At 36.0% G+C, this 24,263-nt stretch overlaps 1 protein-coding gene across 9 annotated transcripts in view; it reads right to left on the reverse strand.

Annotated features, from left to right (window-relative positions):
• Positions 1 to 24,263, reverse strand: part of PCDH9 (protocadherin 9) — a 671,837-nt gene that overhangs the window by 362,097 nt on the left and 285,477 nt on the right. For 5 of the 9 annotated variants that reach the window (XM_063149406.1, XM_063149402.1, XM_063149403.1 and 2 more), the window contains one exon: positions 14,704 to 14,769. The exons of 2 other annotated variants lie outside the window; for them this stretch is intronic. In XM_063149406.1, the coding sequence (XP_063005476.1) occupies positions 14,704 to 14,769 (66 nt within the window). Of the gene's footprint in view, positions 1 to 14,004; positions 14,089 to 14,703; positions 14,770 to 24,263 lie in introns of those variants that run through there. 2 more of the 9 variants (XM_063149410.1, XM_063149409.1) reach the window with 1 other exon arrangement.

A 24,263-nucleotide genomic window follows, 5' to 3' on the forward strand; every position in this document is an offset into this window, starting at 1 on the left:
TAAATGCGTGTTTGAATTTTTGCCCTGTATTCTATACCTATGTTTCAAATCTGCTCTTGGTTTATCATCTTTGCACAAACAGTACTAGAACTGAAATCAGAAAAAAAATTGAGCACCAGATTGACTTAGAATATTCCACTGAGTCATGATTCCTTACATTTGAACTCTCTCTCTTTTCCTACATCCCAAATCTTGTGCTCCCTGCCATGTAGAAATGACACTAGCTTCAAGGAAAGCCACTAAGTGTCTGTAATGTCAGATTATTTTCCAGTACAACTTCACTGAATAAATACAGCATGCTCAAAACGTTAATTCTTCACTTGCAAAGTAAAAAGATGCACACAATGATCATGCTCCTCCCCAGACAAGCCCCTGGTCTGTCCCAACAGAGTGCTGCAAAAGCTGTGTGCGAACCCCCTGCTGCAGGCTGGCTCTTCATCTGTCCACCTCCAGGCAACAAAGGCATTGGATGCTGCTTCACACTGTACTCAGCACTGTCAGCACGTGATACACATTCCTAAAATCCACCCACTGGATGATGTGTCATCTCATGGAGATCACTCACAGGGTCACTAGCCCTTTGTGTCTAAACACATTTGGATATCACAGGTTTGACAGCAGAATGTGTAGTTCAGCCAATTTGGGTGGTGCCCCTGTGCATTTGCATTGACAGACTATTAGAAATATTAACTTTAACTGAAAAAGCTTAGGAACTTACACACTCTGCCACATTGAACCTATAAACTAATTTGGGGGTTTTGCCCTGGAATTGACATCTACAACTTAGATGATAACCTGTTTAAACATCAGTCTGTGTCTGGGAATTTGCTCTCCCACAATGTCTATTTTTAGGTGTACTTACAACCTTAGACAAAAGACAAATTCTCATTCAAAATACTTACTATTTTGATAAATATAAATAGTTTTCTGCTTACATTAATTCTACTGTCATAAAAAAGTAGAAAATGAAAGAAGATAACAGGATGATTTAAACAAAGAAATTTCCCCAGCTAGCTGAAAAAGACACCCCAAAGGAAATTGAGGAAAGAAATCCGATCTCAATTTGGGATTTGTTATGTTAATGAGGGGGAAAAAAATCTAAACTCAAAAAACAACTCTAAAACTCAAAGAAACACTTCTTGCTGATACTGTACTTGCTTTCAGTTGTTAACTTCTTTAGCAACAATATGGAAAAGACATGGACAGATGTAATCACAGACAATGATGAATAATTTTAATATTAATCTAATTAACTTAATCTCTTGGGATTTCCTTAGTTAGCCTTGGCATAATTTTTGAAACAGTAGGTCACTAGCAGTTTATAGGCCACTATTTGAAAATCCTTTTCCGGCCTTATGTTCTGGAATTAATATTGGGGTAGTATTTAAAGTACAGTTAGAGATAGCAAAATGATATCATTTACTCCTCTGGACTTTTTATTAAACTCCATCTTTACAGTGACTAATGGCATGTCAAAGAAATCTTTGTTTGTCTAACAAGTGCCCAGCAAAAGAGTAGGTTTAGGTCAAAACTGTAAGATTTCAGTTTCTCGTTCCCATTTTACATTGGAAATATTCTAAATATGCTGGGAGGGCTTAAATGGTTTCTCTCTATGGACATTACTTGTGCCACTAAAGTCAGAACCAATTCTGTATTGACTCAATTCAGAGTAAGATCAAACACCTCCTCTTCTTTCAGACATACTTTAAGCAGGACAGATTCAGCCAACTGGAATAAAATAAAAGCATGATGCAAAGCGGTTCCCCAAAAGAGCTTTCAATGTTAGCCATACCCACAATGGAACAGAACTATCAAAAGCTGATTGCTTTTCCCACTTCCTAACCCATGGCTGCAATGAGTGACCTCACCCAAGAAGAGAAGGACCTAAGCAGGCACTCATCACTCTCACCTTCTCTCTGCATCATGGTCTCTATTTTCTTTCCCCTCTAGTTTTGGTTTTCTGTCACTGCAATACAATTAAAATCTGTTCTGTTACCCACTGTTTACAGTGCCTGGTTATCAGTACCATAGACATCTGGAGGCTGGATTTACATGGTAAAATGCTTATAAGTACTATAAGGATCACAGAAAATATTTGTTTTTTATCAAGTCTTTTGACTTCTTGAGACACTTCATTTACTTTGCTAACTGACCTCTGCATATTACCTATTACACAAGTAATAATATATATTATAATAGCTCACACATGTGGCTATATGTAAATAACATTATAGCTGAGAACTGTCTTTATTTAGTTTTGTTAAGGAAACATCCCAGCTGGACTGTTCACAAGGCACTGCTTCAGTCACATGCCCACCATTCACTGACCCTGCTGGGACCAAAGCCCCTTTTCAGCTACAGTGACTCAACAGGTCTCTCTCATGTTCCTCTCTCTTTTAACTCCCCACACACCCCACTCACACAGCCAGACCAGGTTTCCTAGCCAGTTTGGTGCCAGGTTTCTCACAGCAGTCTCAGATGCCTCAGTCCATAAAGCCATTTATTCATGGCGGAGAAACACAGAAACTGCCTGAGCTGGTGTCTCCCAGGAGGGGCCCGGAACAAAGGAATCACTGGGCTTTTATCCCCTCACTGATCAAACCTGACAAAGTATGGAGTCTTTGGTTCCTGCTGTGTCACTGAGTGTCCGGTCACCTGGCTGTCTCTCCATGTCCCTGTGCCTCCATCGTGCAAAGGGTGGTCAGTTCGTGGCCTCTTGCCTTGGGCTCCCACCCAGACCTCAGTCTGCAGCTCCTGCTGCAGCTTCACACCAAGCTATCTGGACTCAATGTGTTCCTCGGCAGTTTTTGTGATTTATGTGCTTATTTAGATTCTATACATGCATTTAAATGTGTATTTATGAGTTTAAATCCATTACTAAGGGGAAGGAAATTCACATAGTGTTATTTTATCTGTCCTAATTTTCTTGCTATCATTCAGTTTAATGGCCATATTAGTTCATCAAAAACATTTTGAATATTTCAAAACACAAAAAGGGTAAAGAAATTTTGTGGAAAACATGAACTGACCCACAATAATTTTGTGTGCAGTGAGTATGAATAATATATTTCTGTATGTATCCTTATCCTTTTGTGTTATATAAATTCTTCTTTGGCTTTTTACCTTCAACCAATGCTATGATTTAATCAATAGCCTGGTTTAAATCATCAGCAGTGAAGGGCATCAGAGCAACAGGCATAGCAGCAGCTGGAACATTGTCAGAAATTGTGTTCAAAAACTATTTCTGCTATATATTTTCTTTCATTTGATATTTCTGTCACTGTAAAATTGCAGTATAAGGTAACAAGCAATGCTCTGTTCAGCACACAAATTCTCTCCTACCAGTATCAAAGCTTGATAGGATAGTGCCATGTGATATGGCAAAAGGTTGGAGAATGAGGAATAAGTAAAACAGAAAAACTAGACCTAGATGTCAGTTTGGCATGCAATCAAAGCTGTCAACTTCTAACCGCTGCAGCTGCCTAGGCTTTGGTTAGCTTCTCATTGATTTCCCCAAATAGGATTTCATCTAAAGCACCAAATTAAAATCTGAGGCTGAGGGACGGTTCTATAAATTGAAAAGTGTACAAATGAATTGCTAGCCAATACATTTGGCAGCTTTTATTTTTCTAAAGCCTGTGATTCTGAACCTAACAGAAGTTGGTAGAGGTCAGGTCGGGTTTTGGGAAGAGAAGAAACAGAGAGCATGAAAAAAAAAATGCAATAATTTCTTTTACTATATGTTAAGGAATTATTTAGTGAGAGAAGGGAAGTTATTAGTAGATACATTGTTTATGACAATGGAAGGGTATAGTAAAAAATAAAGCACAGCAAAGATCATCTAAGTAGAAAACAAAGCAAAACAAACAAAAAGAATAAAAAAACCCAAATCAACAACCCTCTCTTGTAATAAATCCTTGTGATCTGCAATACATTGCAAAACTGAAAAACATGCAGTAACAGCCATTTCACTTTGTGCTATTTCCTGATTGCGACATTCACGTACTCAGGCACATATACCCAATACTCTAAAAGAAGGTCCAGGATGTGAGGGTTTACAGTGCTGCAATATATTAGAAAAATGACAGCTCAAAACAGCACTGTATTAAACCCAGAAAATTGATTTCAAAGACTCAGCAATGTTGAAACATTTCAGAATAAAATGCTTTCCATTTCTTTCCTACAAAGATCAGTGACTGCTTATCCACTTTATCCCCATCCACGAAACCTCATTAATCCTAAACCAGAAACAATTAATCTGATACATATTGCATGGGGGAAAAAAAAAAAGAAACCTCTTTCTTTTTCATATTTTCAGTCCTCAGAGGCTGCAAAAATCACCACAAATGCTTTATCCCTCTCTGCTCAAATCAGGTAGATAATCACAAATGAGGAAATATTTTTAAAGGTCTTAAGTAATGTCAATGTACCTCACCCTGATGGCAGGAAGAGTAACAAAGGTTTTACCCAGAATGGACTAAATTCCTACTGATGAGAAGAATCACTAGCACATTCCAGTTTAGTCACACAGAGTGGGTAAAACACAGAAGCATTATGAAGGCCAATGGCAAATGTCTGCTGACTTTAATAAGGATAAAGTTATCCTTATCTGTGCTACTTCAATCATTGACAAAGACAGTGCTGAATTACATTTTCTGTATCACCTCTTGTCATTATATTGCAAAGGTTCCATATTGTTATCTCCTTATTGCAAGAGTTTCACACCTCCTTGATGGTTCTTGTAGGCATCTCCTCTAAGCACTGACTCTTCCTTCTTCTCACAGTTCCCAACTGATTCCAGTTCCCCTCAACCAACCACCCCACTCTTTTATAGCACTCTTCTTCTCATTGGCTACAGCTGTGGCCTGTTAAAGTCAGGCCTGTCCCTAATGTTTAATAATTGTCTCAGCTGCAACTCCTTAGGGGTAAGATTACTTTCTATACTACCTTTTTTTTTCTTATATTCTATCCCCCTACAACCTCTGTTTATCCTCACAAAACACTCCTGCTAGTCTATACTGACATTTTATGTTCTGTTCAATTTCTGCATTTGAAAACGTATGGAATTCTGCCCTCAGTGACAACCATGTGGGCTGTTCTTTACAAGTCTTGCTGAGGAACATGGCACAAAAAAGATGGACAAAAACAATAGGCATACATACACCGCTTCAGCCTCTGTGAGCAGTCTTTTCCCAAGCTTCTTTAACAAATTCTTGGATATGATTTGAAAAAAAAAAACAACAGCAACTAAACACCCAAACCAAACCAAAAAGAACCCAAATTAAAATAGAACCAACAAGCCAAAACAAATAGCACAAAAAACCCCAAACAAAACAAAATCACTATGCACTTGGAGGCTGTGTTGCAACTCTAGGCTCAGATACTCAAAGTTAAGTATCCACATTGTAGGTATTTAAACTCCAGTTTCAGGCAGTGATTGAATGCTTCAATCCATTGCCTAATCACAGGCTGTGCTCTCATTTAATACAGTATAAAGCAGGTTGCATGGTTTTTAATACAGTCAATATTTAGAAGAATTTAAGAGAAAACATCTCAGGTGAACATCAACAGAAAAAAAATTCTGGCACAAAATCTTCAATTGAAGGAAATGTTCCTTTCTCCCCCCCCCCAAAAGATTAAAATTGTTATCGTGAATCACATTTGTAGTCTATTTTTATCCTACTTCACCTTTGCATTTAACATTAGGTCATAAAATCTTTGAGTTCTGGAACATAATGTTCTTTTTAATTCTCTCCTCCTCCAAGGAAAAATGCAACTGAAAAAATTTCCTTCAGCATGGAAAGTAATTTTACTTTATTATGCATGGGACAGGTGAAGAAAACTTGTGAAGAACTGTTCTCATGAATACTTCCTCATCTCTCTCACCTACAGTATAATTATTGGTTTAAGAAACAAAGTAGCATAAAGAATGATATAAACCCAGGAATGTCCAAGAGACTTCTCATACCAATATACTATAAAAAATACTCACTTAAACAACCTCTGTTGCACCCCACTTACAAGAAAAGACAGACATCTTAGTCTTATAAAATAATAGATATATCTTCCTTAAAATATTCAAATACATAAAAATTATTTTTCTTTTTCCCCCACCAAGAAAAATAGCTTTTAAAGAAAATAAATCTGTGGGAGTATGCAAAAATGTTTTTTTTTTTAATGTCAGAATTTAGTACTACATGTCAAATGTGTTTAGAATACTATATGTTGATGATTTTTTTAAATGTAACCATAGTTCTAGAAGAAAAGAATACTGAATCTGTTTAACTACTGTGTTTTGAATCCCTATTCAGGACCAGCCTTTCCAAAACATTTCAGCACATTCTTTACAAAGAATAATAAATCATCACCATCAAATTGGCCAGGCATATGCATGACTGTTTTCTGTCTCTCATTTCAATGATGTTCAAAAAGCCAAAAACACATTGTACTATTTGAAAAATCAGATTGAAAGATAATACTGCCAGTAAGTCATGTAGGAGATGAAAAGCTGAAGGCAATATACCAAATCAAAAAGATAATTATTCAGTACTTTAGGAAGTTTCTTACATTCTCTTCTTTCTACTGCTGTGCACAAATGCAGAACAAAATACATAAAGTGTCTGTTCTATTCATGAACTTTCATACAGTTTTTAAGGATGGATAGACACAAAATATGTGCATAGATATTCTTTATGTATGCATACATTAAATATATATGTCAAATATTTCTATGTCTTTATGTGTTTAATAAAGTATGCCAAGACTCAGCCTACAAAAGAGGCTTGAAGAGAAGCTTTCCAATCTAGTGAGAAGCATTTCAAACATCTAGAGATGGTGAGCAAGTGACCTGAGACTTAGAGGAAGGGCAGGAGAAAGTGAAAACATGTCACACACGAGGATAACTCTCAGGGATCATGGTTGGTTAACGCAGTGCAGCTCAGGGGCTCACCTCAGGTGCCTGTACACAAACACTCGTGGAGCTGAAAACAATCACAGGGAGCCCACGCAGGCTCCACAGGACACGTGGGGAGGAGAGGTTGCACTCTATGGACACGGACAGTTTGAATTCAGGGAGATTTGCACTGGAGCACGTGATTAACTGGCAGAGCTGACGGATCAAGATCAGGCTGGGTGCAGTGATGAGTGTCTGCTAAAGACTGATTGATCAAGAAGAGGAAATGGAACCTTCTTAATAAAACTTGGGGAAGCCCTCACAATCACAAGGGTGGTTCTCAAAAGAGACAAGAAACTCTCAGCCTCTTCTGAAAGGGCAAGATGGTGGAGCACTAAAATTCGAAGAGACTTCTGGCCACCATCAAGAATTGGCTTTATTTAAAAGAAGTGTACTGGTGGCTGATAAACTGACTGGACTTCATACAGTTTAAACTATTACCAAGAAAAAAAAATTACAAACCTAGACTTTAAAAAAGTAGATTCAAACTTGTAAGGGATCTGCTTGGTGGGATCTAATGGGACTGCCCTGGAGGGTATAGATGCTCAGGAGAGCTGACTGATCACCAGTGACAACTTCTTCAAAGCACAGGAAAAGCCCAGTGTGAGGCCCAGGAAATCTAACAGGCACAGCATTAGGTCAGTGTGGATAACGGGGAAATCCTGACTCTGCTCAGTTGTATTACAAAAGGCAATACTGCCTTAGAGGTCATACTACTGAGGACTATGATGCATAAAAACAAAGTTATATTATCAGGAAAAGGAGGACAAAGGGAAATGTGGGACCATCACTCAAGCTGTAGGGAACTTTGTGGCAAAGAACATGGAAAAACTAAGGTAATAGGTACCTTCTTTTCTTTAGTTTCTAGGGGTAATGACTGTGTCAAACCTCCCAGCTCCTTTGAGCCTGTGCTAGGGTCTGGGAGACTCAAGAATTAATCCCAGCAGAAGATTGGGGCACAAACCAATTAAGTGTATGGAACATCAGCCACTGTTTGAAGTCTTAAAAATGTCTGGGTCATTACAGTAGGTTCCTGATGACAGGAATATTTGTCCACTTCTGAAAAAAACAGGAGGACTATTACTGGACAAACAGCAGGTCAGTCAGCCTAAGCTCAGTACTCAAAAAAAATCCCCTCCTGTAAAATACATCCAGGCACACAAAGCAGGAGGAGATCCTACATGCATTTACCAAATGCAAATCATGCTTGTCCATCTTGACTTTCTTCTGTGATGAGCTCATTGCCTTGGTGAAAAAGGCAAGTATCCTTGTTTGATCCTTGTTAAGTTTTTAAAAATTATTTTATTTAATCCACATTACTAAACTGGTGAAAAGATGTTTTGAGTGGGTGGACTAACAAGCGCCTGGAAAAATTGCTTGGACTGCCAGGTTCAAATGGTTCCAACAGCATTTTGTTTATAGGGATGGTTATGGGGCTAATGATGCCTTTGCAGCTGATGCTTTCATTAATAAACTGGATAATAAGGCAGAGGGCATCTTCTGCAAGTTTGCAGATGACACCAAGCTGGTGGAAAATGCTCTGCATGCTGGAAGTCAGTGCCCCTATTCAGAGAAAGCTTGACAAGCTGGATAAACTGTCAACAGGTACCTCCAGTGCAGCAATGGAAAACATAGAATCCATTCAGGATAGCAGCTGATCAACTCGGAGGGAAATCTATTTGCAAGAAATAAATAACAGCCTCAAGTTAACCTTGTGAAGGAAATACTGAGTCACAGAAAGTTTATGGAATTTTCAAAAAGAGGAAAAAGTTCAGGAAATTTGAGTCAAATCCATATTGGACCCTCTTCCCTCAGAGTGGAAATCCTTGAGTGAAGGATCTTTTCAGAGCACAGACTGGGAAAACACAATAAAATTTGATTGCAAGAATGTTTTTTTCTAATTGTGGTTTGACATTTAAATTAAAACCAACTGTTTGATTACTCAACTCTCTTCCTCCTCCATGATGGATAAATATTTAATGAGAATAATCTCTACTGTGATTGTGAACAGAGTAAAGAAGTTAATTCCTCCTCTATTTTTTCTCAGCTCCCTGAGAAACCAGGTATTATCTGAGGAGTTAGAGAATAACTAGCTTTCCTCTAAATCTCTTCATAAGTATTCACCAGAAAGCTAATATTTATTTAGATATACCTAAAGGAATTTTGCTACCCCAGGAGAAATCCTGGTAAACTTTGCACAGGACAACATCTTTAGGGTCAGAAGCATCACAGAAAAAGTGTGATTTTTGACTTAAGCTAGGTCTTCAGTCTTAGTTATGGATGCAATAGCTCAAAGCTTTAGTCTGCTTGACTCAGATATGCTGATAACAGCTTGTTATCAGTAGCACTGGAAGGAACATGTGAGGCTCGTTTCAAAACCAGATATGAGGAAATCCACAAAGGTGACTACTACATTATTTCAGCTAAGAAAATATGCTTAAAAATATCTTAAGAAATCCATCAGCAAACACAGTTATTATTAACCTACAACTTCTTCTTAGTTCTATATTTAATTACAGTACGCTGTGTCATAAAGAGAAGCTACATAGAATAATGCTATTAAAACTATATAACCCTCCCAAGTGTTGAAAGCAGAGTAAATCTCCAACAGAGTGAAAAAGAAAAAAAAAAAAAAACAAAAGAAATCCCACATATTTTAAAATATTAAGGTTTTACTTAATATGACATTCATGACTGGCTCTCTTTTCCCTTATAGATGAGAGAGACAGAGAAAGGAGATATAAGATATAGGATAATACCTATAAATAGCTTATCATTTTATTCACTAAGAATGTAAGCATTATATGACTAAAGAGAGGAAGAAAAACAGCAATATGTTACATATTGCTGATAGACAGCAGCATCCTGCTCCAATGGCAGATTCTTAGCAAATGTCTTCACCCAGAGACAAAAAGATGCCTTCCTTATACAAGATTATGATTTACACTAGATGCCAAAACAAGTATGAGAGAGAACATCTAGATTTACATTCCCTTATGAGCCATTAGACCTGTCATAACAACAGTGAGACAGAAACTAGAATATTTTTCTTTAACATCTCAAGAGAAAAGATCAGTCAAAGCAAGTATATGAGAGTCTGGAAGTACAATTCTTCATGAGGACTGAAAGATGTGGTCTGTTTCTATTAATACAGCAGATATACTCCAAATGTTCTACATGAGTCTCTTAACTTACTAAAATGTAGGTGAACTAGTTGATCAAAGTATTGGAATATTGTTTAACAAAACAAGAATGAATCTATCTTCACCCCAGTAGGGCACTTACTTTTCCATATGCTGCTTCATGAGCTTCTGCTGTGCATCTGTCTCATATAAAGCATTAGATTGTTAGATTCACTATCAATTACAGACTGCAACAAGTTTGATTTCAATTACAGCAGGAGAGGAAAACAGCTTGGTTCCCTAAGGGGAGATGCAGACACCAAAGGGGTGAATCAAAAATGAGAATTGTACATTGCATGTTACCAATTAGGGAAAGAAGCGAAGTCAAGATATATATGTAGATATTTATTTTTATATAAACCTGTTTTTTTTATAAACCTGATAAATTCAGTTTCACTTCATGTTTGAGACAGAAGAGCAGTGCCTCATTGACCAGAATCTATTTAGATTAATTTGAAAGCACTGTTTCCCAAGCAATTGCAATGACAGTTCTAAACAGCAAAGAAGCTTACTTTGAAAACAAAGACATAATAAAATCTAATTACAAAAAAGATTGCTGTTTGTCCAACATTCCGGAATTATATCCAATTTAAGGTACTTCCTTTACCATTTAATAGGCATCTAGAATTATGATCAGAACAAAATAAAATCTGACAAGATTAATAACCATATCTGCATACACAGACTGCAAAATTTAAAATGTACAGAACATTCAATTTCTCAGAATTCTGCCTCAAATAGTTGTCATCTAGCTTGAACAGGAGAGAGAAAGTAGTGGGGTTTTTTTCTTTTTATTTTAATTTAATTTTTACAGGAGAAAAAAGTACCTACAATCTGCTGTTTGGAAATCAAGTAATTTATGTGGTACACAATCAAGTGAGATATTTGAGTGGTCTGGGATTCTCTTTAACCTTAGCCCATTTCCTAGAATCTGCATCTCTTTCTCTCTCAAAGAAAGATTCTGTTAATTTAGGTCAAGCTCAGTCATAAGATTCGTGCTTATATCCTCCACAAACCTTCCTTCCTTCTGCTTCTGATTTTTTTTTCCTCCCTCCTATACAAGCACACTCCCAGATTTGTGTATTAATGTGTTGGTGTGGGAAGCAGTATTTCCACGCCCAAGGAACAGATGTTAATGTTGTCAGTGCCAAAGTCCCATTATATTCCTAGAAGGGATTGTTTTGATTGCATGACACAAGATAAGAATCTACCCAAAAGCACAGCTTAGATAAATGGAACCACGACTACAACTGCCCATCTGCAAATAACAAAATTAACCTAGTGTGAGACACAAGACAAAGCTGCACTGGCTGAACTCTGTTACATAATTGTTGCTGACTTCACACTTTGTAACAGATTTGGGCTGGGAGAACAGAATGATAATAACCTCCATGACAACTGCTAGCTGGCCTTACATATGGATGATATCAGGGATGTTGGCCTGAAGCCACATGACAATGAGGCCACAGGCTCACTGGCTTGGTTTATAGTGGCTTACACCAACAGGATGATTTATAAATCCACAGACAGTTTAGACAATAGCTGCTCATGAATGAATACATCCATGGGCATCCAGCATCCCACAAAAGGCTAAACCTGAACCACACGCACAAGAATCCAGCTGACAGCTAGGGCCCAGCTAGGATGTGCAGTTGGAGCGTGTGTCCTGTAGCCCTGTGTGCTGGTTTGAACTGGGCTGAAGGAAATGCAGCTTGAACTGCTGTGGGTGTCTGTGTGTGTGTGTGGGAATGTGTGTCTGTTGCAAAAGAGGCTGATTAAAAGACCAAGTGCTATCCACGTGTTCTCATCTCTCCCACACCCTAAATATATTAGATTATCTAAATATACTTTAGATTATTCATCACTGAGTGCTGTGCTTCCTTTCCTGCATCCATCTCACCCCAGCCCAGTCCCCCCACAAAACTGTGCTGTCTGCACTGCTGCTCATGATCTACATGAGACACTAATCTAAAAGCTTCAGCATCTAGTATTTAGCACCATCTACCACAAATATTAAAGGCTGATATGACTGAAATTGAACTTTAAGAAATAGAAAATCCATTAGGTCTGAAACTTGTTTTAAGGCTCTTTTTTATTAGATACAATGTTAATGGATATTTTCTTTGCCAAGAATCCTTTTGAAAGAGGCTGCTATTTAGATGTGCAAAGTACTCATAGGTAATTCAGCTGTTTCAGAAAAAAGCAAGAATACAAGACAACTTTATTCATACTCAATAATGCATTGCAAAATGTGCAGTCCTCATTCACTCTAGAGATCATCAACATTACTTAGATACTTCTCAGACTGTGAACATCAATATTAAAATGATAAAAATATGCTAGAACACCTAAAGTACTTTACATAAGAAACAGCATGCAGGATTTTTTTCAAAACCTAACATTCAAAGGCACAGAAAAGAAGCCTTAATTAAACTGACTAGACAGGCTATTGCTGTCAGCTATCAAAAAAACAAAAAAAAAAAAGAAAAAATTCTAAGGTCCTCCATGTCCAATATCAGCTGGTAAAGAGAATAACTTTCTCCATTTTTGAAAACCTAGAACAAGAATGGGAAATAAATATTTCACACATTTTTTTTAAAATCTCTTGAAGTATTGAACCTAGCTGAAAAAAAATTGTCTGACAAAGATAATTCTTAGGGAAAGGCTGAGAGTTACATAAAATGTTCCAAAAATTAGCTTGAAAACTTGAACTTTCTTCCTGTTTAGTTACTTTAGTACTTGCTTTCTGTAATTAACGTCTGCCTTCCTGAAATACATTTCCTTAATATCTGTAGCTCTTAAGATGCCAGCTTTTACAATGTGATGTATAGAATAATATACTTTCTCTCAAAATTGACTTGATCATGAAGCATTACATATATATTGTCCTTAGATTTAAATAAATCAGTATAGTAAAACTCTTTATTTTAAAATTAATATACAATGAAATAAAATATTAGGCTTGAGAGCTTCTGCTAAAACATTGTGTTCAGCACCAATACAAAAGGAGATATACCAAAGGTGAGCTAAAGACACATGTGCATGTTTAGTCTCACATATTGTTCCATTGCCTGAGTCTGCCTCAGTGAGGTCCAACCATTATTTATTGCTGTAAAAAGAATTTATAAATAACTATAGTCACCTAGATTTCTAGTGTTGGGCACTAAATAAAATGGAATAAAATATTTCAATTGGAAAGGACCTACAATGATCATCTAGCTCAACTGTGAATCCCATTTACTACTGTTCACTTTAAATTACTTGGTTTTAACTGTGTCTAATGCCTTTTTTTACTGAAAATTTCCTTCAAAATTCTTGTGGTAATCAATTAATTTATAATCACTGCATTCTCTATATTTAGAAAGGAGAGAGATAGATATCTAGGAAGTTTTAATCTAGATCAATTTTATACTACACTAATAGAGATTCAAAAAAGTTTATTCGGAATATTTTACACTGAAAAAATTAAAGCAAACCCCTTATCTCTGGCATGCCTACAGTGAAGCTAATGTATCCTACTGTTAAGGCTAAAATTCAAATACTCAGTAGGTAGGTAGAAAATGTAATTTTAAATTTATAATCTGATACAGGAAACTCCAGTTTCCAGGAAATTTTCTCCTGATGTAGCTTAAAGAAAGTTGACAAAAAGTGTGTATTTTTGGGGAACAAGGCCTATATTACAAAGGAAATAACATCATACTGTAAATTTATAGTTTAAATAGTTGAACAAATGTAATTAAATATATAATAGGATGCAACTACATTTAAATTGTATTTATTGCTTTCAACCTTTAAAGCATTAGAAAGTTCTGAGCTTCTACATGAAGTTTGGTATTAGTTTTGTGGTATTAGTTTTGAAGAGACTCACCTAAAAATACATATAGTGGACAGATTCTACGGTCCTTTATTTTGCAAAAAAATCCAGTGTGGAAGCTGACAGATTAGACTGCCTTTCTGGAGGAAAAATAAAAAAAAAAAAAAAAAGGACATATCTGAACAGACTATGGCTCTTCCTTCATGGAGGGCTTTAAAACATTGAACTCTGGTTCTTCTCTTCTTCCTTACTTTGATAGTGGACAACAGACAGCATCTGCCAGACTCATTTTTGGAGAAATACACATGGTGCTCAAAAGGAGATTGTTACTTTCCCTGGCTTACTGGGTTGGACTCCAGAAGGAAGTGTTAAACAAGACTTTCAAGAGAAGGGTGCTGTTCAGTAGGTCCAGCTGTGAGCCATTAATTGCTCTGAGAGGCAGTAACTAAACACTCACTTGTCTGAGTAAAGATAAGAGAAATGGCCTTATTATAAACTTCAGCTGGAAAAATTCTCTCTTCCCCCTGTCACATGCTACCACACAGTTTTAGTACACTACAGGCATTACTTCAACTTTGCACTGGTGTGATGATATTGAAAAGAATGGAAACACACTTGAATACATTTGCAGTACTGCACTTCTTCTGAGCCCTGCAGGAGTTCAGTCCATTGAATTCAGTGACAGCAGGGCCCAAAAACACCTATCTTAAAATAAAATGCTTATTTTATTTATTGCAGTGGATCTGATATCTTACCACCCATGGTTTGTCAGGTACCCAAATCTCCCACAAGTACTTCGGCATATCTCCAAAATTCAGTGCCTAAAAAGCAATAATATTTAAATAAAAAAGATGTGTCATTCTTACTACGGATCTTCAGATCACCCACCTCCCCAAACGGCCCAGTATTGGTACTGTAGAAAGCAAAATGTGAGTAAATTTCTATGGAAGACAGATAAATAGCTTTTTATGAGGGTTCACAAACTTCACAACCTTGTGTCCTACCAAACATATGAGTGGTAACAGTTAAAATGCTACATCAAACATCAGTGTGGCTTCTGAAAGCTGATTGTTGGACATTTTGTTGTAGTCAGGCAACAGAATTTCAGACGAGCTTTTATTTTTCTATTTAGTGAACTACCAAGATGTCTCATAATAAGAAAATTTTCTCCTTTTTTTAGTTTAATGCACTATTAAGCTTTTTATTAAGATATTATTAATCAGCCTTGAGACTCAAAAAGCAAAACCAGCAGATCTTTGAAACTGCAGTTAAAGCTGTGTTTAATGTGGGAGCATTAATGGATGTTCATGCTCTGTTACTAACTGCTGAATAAAAATAGCTCTATGTACTACTTCAGGTTCCCTCCTGGGTATAATACTCACACACCCCAAAATATCACGTCTCCAAGGAACTAGAATCATAAAGACTGTGTGTATATGAATGTGAGAACAGTGGAGGGAAAGTTCAGTAGGTTACTAAGTTTGCAGAACCTTCAAATCTGCCTATTCTGAGAGGAACTGATGTTCTCATTTAACTCAAAACCAGAAAACTACCACAATAGTTCTGAACTAAGCCAAAACAACACATACATTTGGAAGGACAGTCAGAAAGTTAGCAAGCAACACCACACCAGGCCTTTTCAGAAAACTGTTCAATTTTATTTTAGAAAAGAAAGCTTCCCAGAGAGAGAACATTACATTTAGAGTAATGTTTTTGGAAAGTCGGACAATTTCAAATCCTTTCTCTGTAGAGTAATATGCCCAAATTGCAAAAAAGCACTCTGTGCCCCATATTCAGAAAGAACATTAGTATTCTGTACAGAATGGTTTACCCACTCCTTTACCACTCTATAGTGAGCAAAATCCTCAGAACACTTTACATCAAATAGTACTTTTACTTGCAATGGAAAACACATGTCTCTTCCAAAGTACTCCCAACAGGTACCTTGGATGTCTCACAAAAGTTCTGTGTTCTTGGAGAATTGTATCACTGTTCTGAAAGCTTTTTCAAGAACTCCCCTTGAAAGCAGAAAGTCATTTAAGGATTTTATCTACCAAAAGTATTCTCCTCTCCTATCTGAAGTCACATTTCCAACTAAATTCAGGAAATCCCTTTTTGCCATTTAAAATTTTACTGGGGAAAAAAAAAAAAAAACCAAAAAACAAAACAACCCAAGCCACAAACCCCAAAATAAAAATGCTTTACACAACCAGAAATGTTATTTGGTCATACAGAAGCAGAAATGTTATGTTACTTGGTTTTACAGTCTGCATGAAAAGGCATTTATGTAATCCAGGGAGATTAATAGGAGAGTTTAACAATAAGGTAAAGCCACTGGGAACACCTCATTCTAAAATCTGCCTGTACCTTCTGTGATGTTTTACATATTATTCTTTTCCTCGTTTACATGAGTACAACTGAAGAGCAATTCACCCAAAGGAAATGGAATCAAACTGGTTAAAAGGCAAAGAAGGGGTCCCTGTGGACCAAGCTCGCTCTCTCTCAAAATGCATATTGACCAGTTTGATCCACTTTGATAAAGTGATAAGGTTTTGAAAGTATACTCCAATTACCTAATACCTCCCTACTTATTAGAAAGTCACCTTTACAGAAATGTCACCTTTGCAGAAATAATAAGTAGTTTCCTGAAAATAATTGGAAAGGAATTACAAGACAAATAATGAATGTTTCTCCTACCCCCTTAGCTAACTAAAAGCTTAGGGAGAGAGACCACCAAAATAAAACAGAAATGAGCAGGAACAAAATATCATTCACATAACAATTTTCAGACTGAAAAGACAAATTCATGGAATCATAAAATACAATGCCTTTTTTCTACAAAAAAGTTGGCTACAGCTACATCAGAAGTGAAATATGTCTCTCTCACTTTCCCATGCTTTCGGGAATGGTTAAGATCATTACATATTGCAGGGATGGAAAAGAGAACCAAAGAAGCAACAGATTCATAATATCCCCATCCATTTTACAACTTCCCTGTGTGCACCAACACCTCATAGAAAGCTGCACAGAAAGCAATCCCCATCTCTCAGTCTTCCAGTGGCAATTCCACTCACAATTAAACTTGGACCACATTCTTCAAACAAATAAATTACAGCTTGAGGCTGAACAAAAAAAAAGATTTTGATATAGAGGAGAGGAAAAAAAGTAGTTGTAAAAAAAGAGTTAAATAAATCTTATTTTTAAGTATTACAAAGAATGAAGTTCTAACAGGAGCTGAGTGCCTTGTCCCTGAGGTCAGTGTAGAAATTACTCCCATCAGCTGATGATCTAAATTCATTATTCCTGCAATGGTTCGTGACTGACACACATTTAAAATACAGGGTTGGGTTCACAAGGTCTTAAGAATATATGGCTTCCCTAATGATGACTTGTGAAGGCTGACTTAGAACAGAGGCTAGATGGAGAATATAGTAGGTATTTATTAAAGGGCCTCAGTGGATACACCTTGGGCAGTACAAGAGCCCAGCCAGGGCTATACCCAAGATGAACCCAAAATGGTCACAAAATGGATGATTGGTGTCCATTAGCATACTGTAGGTAATTGTCCAATTATAGCTTTAGGTTATGAAGTCCCATCTTTCTTTTATCTTTTCAGTCCACATTGTTTATGCTCTTGGGCCTGAAATTTGGATTGGTTGTCCTTGGTCCCAAGCAAGGAATTGTTTTGTCTACCTACTCTGGGAAGAGAACTTACCATCCCCTAATATGAAGCTCAGAACTGTAAATTAAAGCAGTATGGAATCTGAAAAATATAAAAGCTAAAACCTAAGGCATCACTAAAAGGTGCTCAAAAGTCAACATAATTTAAGGAATCATAAAACATGCAAGATTTGTTTCTGTAAAACTTAGCACAGTTTTACCTTTTTCTTTCTAACTGTTTCTCTATTTTGTGAGCTGACATCAGCAAAATCTTTCAACCAAAATGCACACTTGCTTTTTATTTCATTTATCATCCCACATCTACAAACAAAAATATTATGGGAATACCTTGAGCTAAATGGTTTGGATGGAAGAGGGAAATGACAAAGTCAGCATCATAGATGAGATTGCAATCCAACAGCAAGTAAGATAACAGAAAAAAAAACTTCCCAATTGCTTTTTCCCAATAAAATGAACAGATAGAAGCAGGGACCTCTAAGAGTAATGAAAACAACCTACTGTGTCATCATTTTATGCAAGAAAGGGAGAGAGAAGATTAGCCTAAAACTCCTACAATAATATGGATTTTTTCAGCTGACAAAAGCAGTACTATATAAAATCTTTTCTGTGCTTTATTTCTAATTACCTTCTATCCTTTAATGAACAAGAAAGCACTTGATCTTGAAAGTCCTTGTGCAGTCAAAACTCCCACTAAAATTAATGGGACGTTTTTTCCAGCCTAAGAGCTTTGAGATTAGTCCTCATACTTAGCTCTTTCTAAGCTACTTCCATTAATCAAACTTCTTAGGCTTTTTCCTCTCCTTTTCCTCTAGGATCATATATTAAAACATACAGACACCAGAAATCATAACCTTGCCTCAGGAAGAAAGCCTCCTGCACTTTGTTATCTTAAAAAATTAGCTCAATTTCACAAGTAAAACCCTGATTCTGAAGAACCTTGATTACCTGGACACCTAATACTTAATTTTGGCCTCTTTCAACAGTTCTGACAGATGTTGTGACAGTGCCTTAGGAAGTTAAGCTGCCTAAATTACACAATTGCCTTTGGAAGTCAAGCTGTCAGAATTACACAGCAGAAATGCACATACAAAAACTTTAAAATCAGACAAACCTCACTGAAACTAATAGAAAAAAACTAAGGGACTATAAATAGTCTTGTGTCTCAGCCCCAGCAAAACAGGAGTTTAGACACTATGGTTCAATACCTGTTCCTCCTATTGAGGCTCACACAACCTGCAATGTATATCTGATCTAAGAGGAATAAAATTAAATCTTTACTTGTATGCCTCAATAAACCCCTTCATTTTGAAGACTTCATTTCACAACAAAATCTAGCAAAAAAATATGTATTCAAAGGAATTTACTGTTAATATGGCTTTGATACAGTAGCATCGATAGCCCACCCCTCTGTTTTCCCCCATTGAAATAGAATAGGAGGCTCCTGCATGAAAATAAAAATAAAATACCCTGTAATCTGTCAAATTATGTGATTCTAACATTGTCCTAAGGAAAATTATGACACTTATTTATGGCTGATCATTAATAGGTCTTAGCAAGGATAATCTCCTTTGTTGTTTCTTTTTTTTTCTTTTCAACAGCACAGTAGCGTGTGTATAAATGGGAAAACTGTCAAGGCACTGTGGTGTTTAATTGTTCGTTTAGAGACTGAGAGTGACTGTACTGCACCAGCATACAGCCTAGGAATGATACAGTTCCATACGGATTCTTACATAGAATTCCATCCTCCTGTGAGGATGCTGTAATATCTGTGAGGATTCTGTAACATTGCCTTCATTTATGAGAAATTTAAGCACAATGAACTTCTGATCTTTTAATTATATTAAAGAAATAAAAGATCCAGCAGATGACAGAAAGAAGGAGAAATTTGCTAAGGCTGATAAAGTGATTTTCATTCTTATTAATACACACACATAAAGTACCTTCACAGTAAACACTTTGTTGAAGAAGCAGCACCAGATTAAATCACTGTGTTCCCTTCTTTGCTAGCTGGCCAGGTTTAAATTTACTTCGGTGTTCTTTTGCTCATAGCTCATCTTTATGTTTAAATGCTGTAATTTACACTACTTGAAAGCACACAGAAAAATATTAAATATATTATACCTACTGGTGATGGCTGCTCATCATGGAAGAGGAAAAAAAAAAACAGAAAGAAAAAGCAGCAACTATATAATTTTCAAAGATAAGAAATTTTGCATATTTTCAAAAATGAAACAAAAAACCCTACACAGCAGCAGTCACTTCCTAAATGATGAAGTAAAACCTTAAAAGGCAAATTCCTTTTTCTTTTAAAGAATGAAGAATAATTAAAGTAAGAATATGCCAGTGTTAGAACTAAAAGGTTCACAAGATGTGCAATTATTTTCCTGTGTGAGCAATTAAGTATGTTTTTAGAAAGACAAATGAACATTTTGTCAGATAAAGAATTGAAGTACATTTTTTCACTGCCATTTTGCTTTTTATTCTTTTAAATCCAGTCTAGAAACTACCTATGCTGGTGTGACCAATGAATACAGAACACATATAATCTAGCAACACAAATGTTTTGGAGATAACAGAGAAATTCTACCTCATCAGAAGAAAGCAAAAAGAGGTTTCATAATTCAGATTTTATTCCCAAAGCATGTGCATCCCCCCACACATTTCTGTATTTGCAATACTTTACGCTATCAAAAATTGTACTGGTAAGAATTACATCTATTAATCACCATTGCTTCACAGATCTATACCCCCATCCTTTATCCCAGATTCCTTTTAAAATTAAGTCTCTGATACTTGACTAGTAATGGTTAAAATGAGATGTAAGGAGGAATTAACACTGCAAAGACAGTGCAAACATAAGATCAAGTTCACCTTTCATATTTTACAGTCAATTCATTTCTCTCTTCTACTTATTGTCTATGTAATGTCTAATTAATGCTGATCTCCTGATGTGAGACCACTTGACAGATGTAAAACTTTATCACATCTAAGGCACTGAATATATAATTTCTGCAGAATCCTTTTTTTATTTTGAGCAGGCATCTAGATGCAATCCATGCATAAGGACAACAAAACCCAATTAATAACTAAATACCTCTTGGTATTTCTAGTACAGTGCAAGTCTTTATGGCTGAAATGGATCTGAACTGACTGTTAATGATGAGAGCTTATAACTGGTTTCAGCCATTTAAGATTATATTATCATCTTACAAATATCAAATTATTGTGGTTGTTTGCTTCTCCGGTGTTGCCTAAATTATCATCCGTGAAGTCTTTCACCCTTATCTCAAGGGCAAAGGAAAGACAGGGTAAGTAAGACAAAGAATAATGTGTGGTTCTTGAGAAACAGATGACCACTATTTAGGCTTATGTGGATTACCTCTACATGAAATAAATTGGTGGTTTAAATTTAGCTCAACACAGATGTGATTTATCAATGAAGAAACACAAGTAAATTACTTACTGGTAACTCTATGGCCAAAAAGATCTAAGATCCAAACCACTACCTGACCAACAATGATTGGCTCTTTGCACTGCTGTTCATTGCACTGCACCTCTTCTGTGGATATGTTTTGGAAAAAGTGGATGACAAGGGCCTATGTACCACCTCTCATGGCTGTAAAACTTTTTTCAGGTGAAAGTGCAGTAAGGTCAGTTGAATGAACACACTCCCCACAACATTCAGGGGAAAGATTGGTTTAAGAGCTGCAGCATTAAGTTAGCTAATTATATGTGATGAGGAAAAAAGAAAAAAAGAAAAAAAAAGAGTGGATTTTTTGTGCTCTCCAGAGATTTCTAAATGCTATGTAATAATATGCTAAAAATAAAAACAGGAAAACCAACCAATAAAAAAAAAAAAAGACAAAAAAGAATAGAATATTTCTTGAAAAGTGGATGCCCTTTCCTAATTTTCTCTCAGAGGCAGTGTATTATGATTCAAAAGAAAATCCTTTACATCTCAGAAGAAGACCCTAGTATGGTGAAAAGACTCTTAGTAGAGAAAAGATACATTTTACTGAAATCCCAAAAGTGATTCAACTTTGAAATTGGCAATGTATTTCAATATACTAATTTTTTTCCCTGCAATTTAATGCTTTGACTCCAATCCTATGAAGTCTATAAGTTCAAATCCATGCTAGGAATACACACATACATTGAGACTGTCTGGTAAATATTTGCACAGGTGACACATCAATTCTCTTCTATGAGGAAGGGAGCAGCAACCCTCTCACTGAGGAAGACGAATACAGGTAATTACTGCTGCCTTTCAAAAGAAGTATAATCTTCTGACAACTGAAAGAAGGAGATCAGAAGGAGATTAACATGATCAGTTTATTTTTCTCACTAAATAGTGATAAATGAGTCCTAATGAAGACCACCAGGATATCAAACAAAAAAAGCAATGCTTGAAACTTCAGAAGCTACCCTGATTACAATGCCTAGGATTACATGGACTGAGCTCATTGTTAGTAGCTTTCCCTCTCACAAACTGTAAAAATAAAGTTTGTCAAGACTTAAATAAAGAGCTTACATTGTTACAGATATTCCTATTCATTTCTTCACATACCTTGTTTCTATAAAGACTAATTTTAATTTTCTCATCTATCTGAATGATACACATCCCAGTTCTTACATTGATGTTAGTAGTGGAGAGAGAGGAAGGGGTTATGTTGAGGTTTAACCCATTGCATATATAATAATACAATTAACAGATTTGTTTGACTAAGGAGTTGAAGGCTCATTCATGCCCTAAACTCTCTTATCTGTCATCCATTACCTCCATATAGAGAAAAAAAAAATAACCCCTTCCCTTTTGTGCTTCTTCATAAACATGAATTACCATTTAAATAAAAACATTTAATCTTCAAGCTCTTTAATTTTTTTCTGATTCTACAAAAGCCAGACCTACACTGAAAACAGAAGTCAATAAAATAATGCTGTCATTGCAGCAATTTGCATAGCAAAAATGTTTCACTCACATTAAACAAGAAGAAAAACATTTTTCAACAAGATAATGCTAAACTGAACTCAAAGGTCTAAAATCTTGGCTTGTTATACCATCCCACACTAATCCTTTCATTGCCAGCAGTTGATTTATATCAGTGAGTATTACAATATAATGTAATTAGTAATGGTAATATTACCACAAATAGTATAAACAGCTCTGCTCTACTGCCTTTAGATTATTTTTGTAACCATGTTAATAACATACCATCAAGCATCAATACAAATCCTTGACAGCTTCTTGAAAAAAGATTATGCATGTCTAAGCAATTTTCTCATACACAGGTTTTCTTTAGGAAACATGTTGTCACTATTCCATTAGCTCAAAAGGGAGGGTATGCATAAAAGAATCTCTGCTAAAGAAGTCTGACTGCTAGCCAGGAAAGCATATGTTCAATAGTCTGTATTTACTACTGGCTGGGTTAGGGTTGTAGGTAGCACAGCACCAAATGAATTTCATCTTTAAAAGATGTCTAGCAGTGCAGTGAATGAACCCTTTGAATGGCACAAACCCTCACTTTAAAAGTATTTCAACATGGACTGTTGGAAAGAAAACAGAGTCGATTAACAGATATGTAGAGCAGATATCTTAGGTCTGAGCCAGAATCTCTGAAGCCCACCAGAATTTGGATGGTATCCTGAACTAGACACCTTCCTGGATCAATTAAAAAACATTCTCATATGTCAGCCAAAAAAAAAAAAAAAAAGGAGCAAAAAACAAAAACCAAGCAAACAAATAAACAAACAAACCAACAATGAAAAAACCCCCACCAACAAAAATGACACACTATCAAACCTAAGCCTAAAATCAAATTAATGCATTTTTGCTGAATGTCCTACCATAATTTAAGGGTACCTAACTCCCCACAGTCAAATGCTACATAACTGGCAAAGGTAAAAACAAAGTCTGTAACTCAGCATTATATATGATCTAGATATTATATTGATGCCACTACTTTTGCTATGGATGTAGCCCAGCATAGGTGTCTATCATTTTGCTGTCAAAAGGTTCAGCAAAGATCTTATCACCATTGTTCAAAGATATTTTCCATATTGTCAGATAACCATCTGACTTGATTGGCTGACTTGATTCTTTCAATTTTGTATGAAACTATTTGCTTAATAAGGTATTCAGAATGCCAACAGGTATCATTATCACTATGATATGATACATATGAGCCTAGAGAAAAGTCAGTTTTGTCAGCTTAAATTATACAGAGATGGAAAACAGATTTTTCTCTAATATCTTTTTCCTATTTTCTTTCTTTTTTTTCAAAAGTCATTAATTGAAGTATTTTAACTCAGTTCTTCAAAAGTTTCTATGTCTACAGTCAATATCTTTTATGAAACATTTCAGTCTAAATTTTTAAAGTTTGTTTACTGCAAAAAATATACAAAGGAAATGTGGATTTTATTTTAGTTTGTCTGATTGGTTGTTTGTTGGGGTTTTTTTGAGGAGAATGATAGGTAGTTGTTGTTGTTGTGGTTTCTGGGGATTTCTGTGAAAGCATACATAATTGTAACTATGGCTATTGATGGAAATTTACTTTCATAATTATATTCACAGTTTTTTCTGAAGGATCATTATGTTACATGATTGTATTAAATATCCTCTATGATGTTTCCACTT

Source organism: Melospiza melodia, chromosome 2, assembly GCF_035770615.1.
Source record: "Melospiza melodia melodia isolate bMelMel2 chromosome 2, bMelMel2.pri, whole genome shotgun sequence".
Taxonomy (NCBI): Eukaryota; Metazoa; Chordata; class Aves; order Passeriformes; family Passerellidae; genus Melospiza; species Melospiza melodia.